This window comes from Triticum dicoccoides, chromosome 3B (assembly GCF_002162155.2).
Source record: "Triticum dicoccoides isolate Atlit2015 ecotype Zavitan chromosome 3B, WEW_v2.0, whole genome shotgun sequence".
Taxonomy (NCBI): Eukaryota; Viridiplantae; Streptophyta; class Magnoliopsida; order Poales; family Poaceae; genus Triticum; species Triticum dicoccoides.
This window is the reverse complement of record NC_041385.1, coordinates 436836278-436843768: the sequence shown is the minus strand read 5'-3', so window position 1 is coordinate 436843768 and position 7491 is coordinate 436836278. Positions and strand designations below refer to the sequence as shown.

At 52.4% G+C, this 7491-nt stretch overlaps 1 protein-coding gene across 1 annotated transcript; it reads left to right on the top strand.

The window, feature by feature from the left end:
• Nucleotides 1-768: 768 nt before the first annotated feature.
• LOC119276388 (DELLA protein SLN1-like) lies at nt 769-2526 on the top strand. Its single transcript, XM_037557444.1, has one exon. It carries the CDS (start codon nt 814-816, stop codon nt 2401-2403), a length of 1590 nt encoding a protein of 529 aa, XP_037413341.1. The 5' UTR covers nt 769-813; the 3' UTR covers nt 2404-2526.
• Nucleotides 2527-7491: the final 4965 nt, after the last annotated feature.

Here is a 7491-nt window from a genome sequence, read left to right as displayed (position 1 = left end):
GCCGGGCGGCGTCCCGCTCCGGCCGCCGCGCCAGCGCCCCGCTCCGACCGTCGCCGCTCCGCTCTGGTAGACAAGCCTGTGGCTGCATGCGTTGGTGGGTGGGCGGACACGGTGGGCCAGGGAAGAGAAAAGAGAGAGAGGGTGACATGTGGGGCACGCCCGGACAGAGCGGACGAAGAGGACGCAGAGGCATCCGTTTTCTGTCCGCTTTTGCCTCAAAGCGAGACCTACTTTGGGCTAGAGATGGGGTGAAACAGACACAAAGCGGACGAAAAAGTTAAATGGGGTTTGTCGCTGGGTCGTTGCTTGTGTTCGCTTTTACCCAAACTGCGTCCGGCGGACAAGACTGGGTCCTGCGGTGGAGATGGCCTTATTGCCCTATCCAAACTGACAGAATCCGGATAAAATGGACGTCTGTTGGGGTCGCGCGGTGGAGTTGGCCTCATGGCACAAGGAAACTTCCTCCTGCTCACTGAATACAAGATAGAGTAAGTATTTAAAACCTGATTTGTGCTCCCACGGTTTTTCAGAAGTTGGAGATACAGGATTCCAAACTCCGAGATCCTCAGAGACAAAATCGGGAAACAGGAATTGACAGAAGGCGAGGGGGTGGGGCACGGTGGTTCCTCTCCTCGGCCCGCTCGTCCGCGGTCTCCGCTCGCTCGCTCGCCTCTCCTTCGTTCTCGTTCCCGTGGCCGGTCTACGTGTCCCCTTCCGCCCCGTGCTCGTGGCCGCCTCTCCACGTGTGTGCGCGCTACCCCCGGCCTCTCCGACGTCACTCGCTCACCCCCTCACTCCACTACATTTACACGCATGACACCCCGCCCCGCCAAGCGCGCACGCACGCCATTCCACCACTTCCATCCTCCCACCGCCCACCGCTTCCACTCCGGAGGTATGGCAATGGGCACGTTCCCCTTCCAGTGGCCCATGGACCCCGCGCCCGCGCCGCCCTCCGGCCTCGACGGCAGCTTATTGCCGTCTCTGCTCCCGCCTCCGCCCGCGCCGGTGCCTGACGACGGCGCGGCGTACTACGCGGCGGCGGACATGCAGGCCTCCTCTATGCCCGAGCTGGCAGCGCCATTCCCGTCACGGGACGCGGTCGCCGCCGAGCTGGCCATGCGGCGCGCCGAGGAAGAGGTCGCTGGCATCCGCTTGGTCCACCTCCTCATGAGCTGCGCGGGCGCCGTCGAGGCGGGCGACCACGCGCTCGCGGCCGCGCACCTGGCCGACGCCAACGCCTCGCTCGCGGCCGTCTCCACCGCCTCCGGCATCGGCCGCGTCGCCGTTCACTTCACCGACGCGCTCTCCAGGAGACTGTTCCGGTCGCCTGCCACTCCCCCAGCCACCGACGCTGAGCACGCCTTCCTCTACCACCACTTCTACGAGGCGTGCCCCTACCTCAAGTTCGCGCATTTCACGGCCAACCAGGCTATCTTGGAGGCCTTCCATGGCTGCGACAGCGTTCACGTCATCGACTTCAGCCTGATGCAGGGCCTCCAGTGGCCCGCTTTGATTCAGGCCCTCGCTCTCCGCCCCGGCGGGCCGCCGTTCCTCCGGATCACCGGCATTGGCCCGCCCTCCCCACCAGGCCGCGACGAGCTCCGCGATGTCGGTCTCCGCCTCGCCGACCTCGCGCGCTCCGTCCGCGTCCGATTCTCCTTCCGCGGGGTCGCCGCCAACAGCCTCGACGAGGTCCACCCGTGGATGCTCCAGATCGCGCCCGGCGAGGCCGTGGCGGTCAACTCCGTGCTCCAGCTACACCGCCTCCTCGCCGACACAGCCGATCAGGCGCCCATCGACGCCGTTCTGGACTGCGTCGCCTCCTTGCAACCCAAGATCTTCACGGTCGTGGAGCAGGAGGCGGACCACAACAAACCGGGGTTCCTCGACAGGTTCACCGAGGCGCTCTTCTACTACTCGGCGGTGTTCGACTCTCTGGACGCGGCGAGCGCAAACGGCACGGGCAACGCGATGGCCGAGGCGTATCTCCAGAGGGAAATCTGCGACATCGTGTGCAACGAGGGCACCGCCCGCATGGAGCGACACGAGCCGCTGTCGCAGTGGAGGGACAGGCTGGGGCGCGCGGGGCTGAGCGCCGTGCCGCTTGGGGCGAGCGCGCTCCGGCAGGCCAGGATGCTGCTCGGGCTGTTTTCCGGCGAGGGACACTCCGTGGAGGAGGCCGAGGGGTGCCTGACGCTCGGGTGGCACGGGCGGCCGCTGTTCTCGGCATCGGCGTGGCGGGCGGCCACCGTCGTCTGCGACGCCGACGGCGAAGATAACCACACCAGTAACAATAGCAATTTTAGCGGCAGTAGTGGCGGTGGCAGTGACAGTAATAACAGCAGCAGCAGCAACGGTAAGTGTAGCGGGGTTGTTGGTGCGAGCAACATGTTTTTGTAATCGCGGGGTGGTTCCATCGTAAATCGCGGTCCCGAAATCTCAATGACATGAAACTCTCGAGCTTAGCATCGTATCATATCTCTTGCTGACACTGCCAAACTGAGTAGAGTATTTTTCTTCTGCAACACTTGGCATCTCAACTGTTTTAATATCACGAGGAGTCAATCTGATACTACATGCATGAGCACAGTGTACAAAATGTGAAGGTTAGGTGGGAGGGGACATCTCATATCTTGGATCCCTTGGCTTTTTGTAAGCATAAACAAATACCAATGTTTATTATGTCACACAAATCCACACCTTGATGCAGCGAGACTCGACGAATCTAGCGTATTACTACGTAGTGCTACTAGTTTGTGAAACAGAAGGTAAAATGATGAAAAGCCAGCCTAGTTTCGTGAATCAAGATGAATCGCTGAGAGTCGTGAAACACTGCACAATTCCCCCTCGCAGACGGCGATCTGCAAGCCGAACCATCAGCATGGTCGCCCTGCAAGCCTCATCACTGTGCTGTTCGTGTTGGTGCGACTATGGGAATGGGATGTATACTGACGTGGATGTACGGGGAAAGCAAATCGCATCAGGGTCTTCCGTTATAAGCTGTGCAAGCTGTACCACGGGACGGGACAGTCGGCCTGTCCATTACTGAAAACTGGTTGCAGTTTCCAGGCTGGTCGACTACTGAAAACTGGTTGCAGTTTCCAGTGGGCGCATGCGGTTGAGCGGATTCTTCGGAGGTGCGGCCGCACGGCAGCGGAGGATACCATACATTCTACCAGTCTGTCACGTGTTGTAGTACTGTTCTGGTACTCCTACCAACGTACGCCTGTGATCGTCACGTCGTCGCCACTAGGCACTAGTAGTAGTACTAGCTACCTTCGTGGAAAACCCCAGTAGCTACCTGTAGCAGGCCAGCACACGCCGTGGGCTGAAACGGAAGGTCGATCGGTATCATAGATCCATTCGTACTAGCTATAGCTGGTAAGGCTACTGCTGCTACGCTACTGCTGTGAACGGCGGGGGCAGAGGGAAAATGTGCTGGCGCGGCAGCGCAAGCAGGAGGAGCAGTGCGGACCACCACGTTCACCTGCCGCAGCGAGCCGCCCTCCCCGTCGCATGGGTGGCTGCCGCCTGCTGGGGCACGCCAGCTTCTCGCGGCAAGCACGACACGGAACGCGCGTACCGCTCCAACCGTGGCGCGGTAAAATTTCGTGTTTTGACCATTTTTGCAAACAAAATCCGGATCTGACCCCAGTTCGGAAAAATTTCGGGATCAGACCCTTTTGCCTACCGCCAGCGGCGGTAGGATTGCGTGCCCTACCGCCATATCCTATGGCGGTAGGCCCTTTGACGGCGACTGACGGCCGTTGGCAACTGCTAACGTGGAAAAAGGGCCTACCGCCATCCCCTACGGCGGTAGGTTACTGGAGCCTACCGCCATACCCTCTGGCGGTAGGGTCCTGTGTTCTGGATAAGGTGGAGAGGGGCTGGTTTGTGGGCCCCACCACCACTCTTCTTCCCCACTCATCTTCTTCCCCCTCTCTCCCCCTCACAAACCCCCCTAGATCCACTCCATTTGCTTGGGATTTCATCGGTGGATCCGGAGCATTTTCATCACCCAAGGTACCTCCCCCATTCCCCTTTCTTTTGATTGGTTGAGATATTTGTTTTGTGTTGATTTGGTCAATTTATTGCAAACCCTAGGTGTTGATGTTGTTGTGTGCATTTATGATGCATTTATGGCTAGGGTTGTGGTTATGTTAGGGGTTGGTGTTAGTGTTAAGGTTAGGGATGTTGGGTGGTTATGTTGGTGGTTATGTTGGGGGTTATAGTGGTTATGTTAGGGATTATGGTTAGGGTTAGTGGTTAATTGTTAGGTTAACTTTAGTATGAATAGTAGTTATGCAAAATTTCGTTCATTTGTCCATTTGTGTTGGTTGGATGACATATATGGATTGATTATATTGTTCCCATTTTCTTAGATGCATAAGCTCGTAAACGTTCATTATTTGGACAAGTCGACATTTATGCTTGGAAATGACGATGAAGGGGAAGAGGCTATGGTTTTTGACACAAGTCCAAGCTTTGATGATCTTGTAGTTCAAGTGAGAAACGTCTTACATTGGAATGACCCAAATGCCGAGGTTAAGCTTATTGGGAGGTATGACGTTGGATTGGGAGTAAAGTCCCGATTAAAGAGTATGCCCATCACCTCCCAATTGCATTGGAATATGTACAAGGAAAAAGTAGACGCATCACAAGACAAGTATCTTGAGATCTTTGCCACAAAGGTTGATCCTCCTCCTCCTTTGCAAATTGATCTCAACCGCAATGCATCCTCCCCCATGCATGATGACAGTGCCGAGGTGTATGTCCCCAATTCTTCTAGCCAACCACCAAGTAGCCAACCCAATGAAGATCATATCAACGCTAGCGTCATAGTACTCCGTCATGATGCTATTCCTCATGTTGAAGAAGATGCTATTCCTCATGTTGATGATGATGCTATTGTTGCTCTAGAGGAGGATGTTTACTCGGAGAATGAAGAGATCCATTACAATCCAATTGGTAACTTGGATGTCATTGTGCGGCAACAAGACATGGACTGTACCCTCCCTTATAACCGTATGTGTGGGTATAACTCGGATGACGAGGGTCCGGAGGAAGAGTTGGATGAGGATGGGTTGACTGCGCAAGAAAACGAAATCTACAAGAAGGTGACCAGCAAGGAGAGAGGGCCGCCTTTGTTTAGATATGTGAGTCTTGCGGACAACACAGTGCCAAATTTATCATGAACTATGTAGTACTAAGGCAAAAAGCCATGTGTCGTCAACTTGTCGTGAATGAATTTGCCATTTGTATTGAATTTGGTGTGAAGATGTTTGCAATGTGTTGTGAATGAATTTAGTTTGTTAGTGTATTCTGGGATTTGTCATGATTCTTATTGAAAAACTGTTGTGTTGTGAAGAGAAGTGGGATATAACAGAACAGAGTGCTCTGTTTTCGGAGTTAGAACCCTACCGCCATAGGCCATGGCGGTAGGGTGCTGGACCCTACCGCCAGGTTGCATGGCGGTAGGGGGGGCAAAGTTTCTGTGATGAAGAAACCAAAACCGTTGGCGGTAGGACCAGACCCTACCGCCACAGGCCATGGCGGTAGGGGGGGCAAACCTTCTGTGACGAGAAACGCCAGCGCCCTAGCGGTAGGGTTGACCCTACCGCCATTGGAACCGTAGGGTCAACCCTACCGCCAGGGCGCTGGCGTTTCTTGTTACAGAAGGTTTGCCCCCCCCCCCTCCCGCCATGCAATCTGGCGGTAGGGTCCAACACCTTACCGCCATGGCCTGTGGCGGTAGAGTCTGGTCCCTCCTCTCCTCTGTTTTGCCCCATATGTGTCGAATGTTAGCATAATATACCCAATTCTATCAAATATTAGAATGATCATCTCGCAAGCACATGCATAACTCAACTTAACATAGTTCATTACATTCATGAATAACAAATGTTCAAACTTATTAAAACATGACCCGGTTCGGATGACATCGTTTGAAACTAATAAATCATGCTCAACGGCACATTTTCTAAACAGGTAACATATCTCTCATACTTATCAGACGTTTAATTTGATCGTCACACCCTTGATTACGCTTCAGTTCGAAGTCTGTGGATCCTGCCCAATGACCCAACACACCATTCGTTTCACGGAACCAAGCCCATGCAGCACGGCGAGCGGGATTCTCTGACACACCCTGTTTGATTTCCCATCCTATGACCTGCCCGGGTTTTCTCAAGTCCATCTCACGGAATTCTTCTTTACTTGCAGTGAATGCAATCTCAACTGCCAAAGCGTGTCTGCAAGCATATTCCCGGTCTTGCAGCTGATCAAGCATCCTCTCTTTCTCCTTCACAAGCTTTCGGAATGCTTTTTTCTCCTTAGCATCAGAAGGTTCCTCGATAAAGTGATACTTGCTGAAATCCTTCATGGCCGCATTTTCCTCATCACAACTCTTCAACCATGCTTCACATTCCTTCTTCAAGCAACGGTGTCGCTCCGCCATGATCTTCTCACACGCTATGTTCATAGTCATGGATCGACTATCCATCCTACATGAATATACGGGTTTAAGATGACATAAACAAAAACATAAAATAAATTAAGTAGAGTACAACACTCAGTTACTTGATATGACATACAACACCAAGTTCTTAATGAGTTCAAATGTTAAGGGTACAAGTCATAGTAGTTCAAACGACGACCAAGCATAGGGTACATGTCATTACAGTCCAAATGACAAAGATTACATAGCCTCATGCAATACTATGCGGCGTACGGTCCCGGGTTGCAACAAATAACATCATTTCTTTCTTTGACCCATGCCCAACGAGATGCATGGTTCTCATCCGACGAGAATGGTTGGCGAAATAACCAATGAATGACCTGACCATGATTGCCCATGTCTATCTCAGCATATTCTGCCGTTGTCGCACACAATGTAATTTGCATTGCAAGATCATGCCTACAATTTTTTCCCCGTCTTGAGCTTCTTCATCAGCCTCTCCTTTTTTGTTATAAAATTTTCGAAACGGTCTTTATTGAAATAATTATATGAAAATGCCATACACTCCGCATTCAACGCATCAATGGCTTCGATCCACAAGTTCATCTTTTCCTCAATCAATTCGCGTTCACGGTTCGCCGCCGCCTCAGCAGAAGTTTCAAAGAAAACGAACGGTGCCATCGTACAATTCGAAAAGTTGCTATTATAGTAACTTAGCTTTAATTGCTTTCTTAAGCATAACCTAATCCCCATTATGTACATTAAGATTAGCACTAGATCTAGGCACACAAACTTTTCTACAAGCTATTCTAAGCACATCATACATAAGGAAATCACAAACATAAACCTAAATGGATCATAGTAATTGATTTGACCACACCAAAATGATGAGCTAGGGTTTGCAATCAAATGAGCAAATGCAAAGTAAACAAAGATACCAACCAGTCAAAATGAGGGGAAATGAGAGAGCCACCTTGAGTGATGAAAATGGTAAGAATCCACCGGAGAAAACTCACACAAATGAGAGAGAT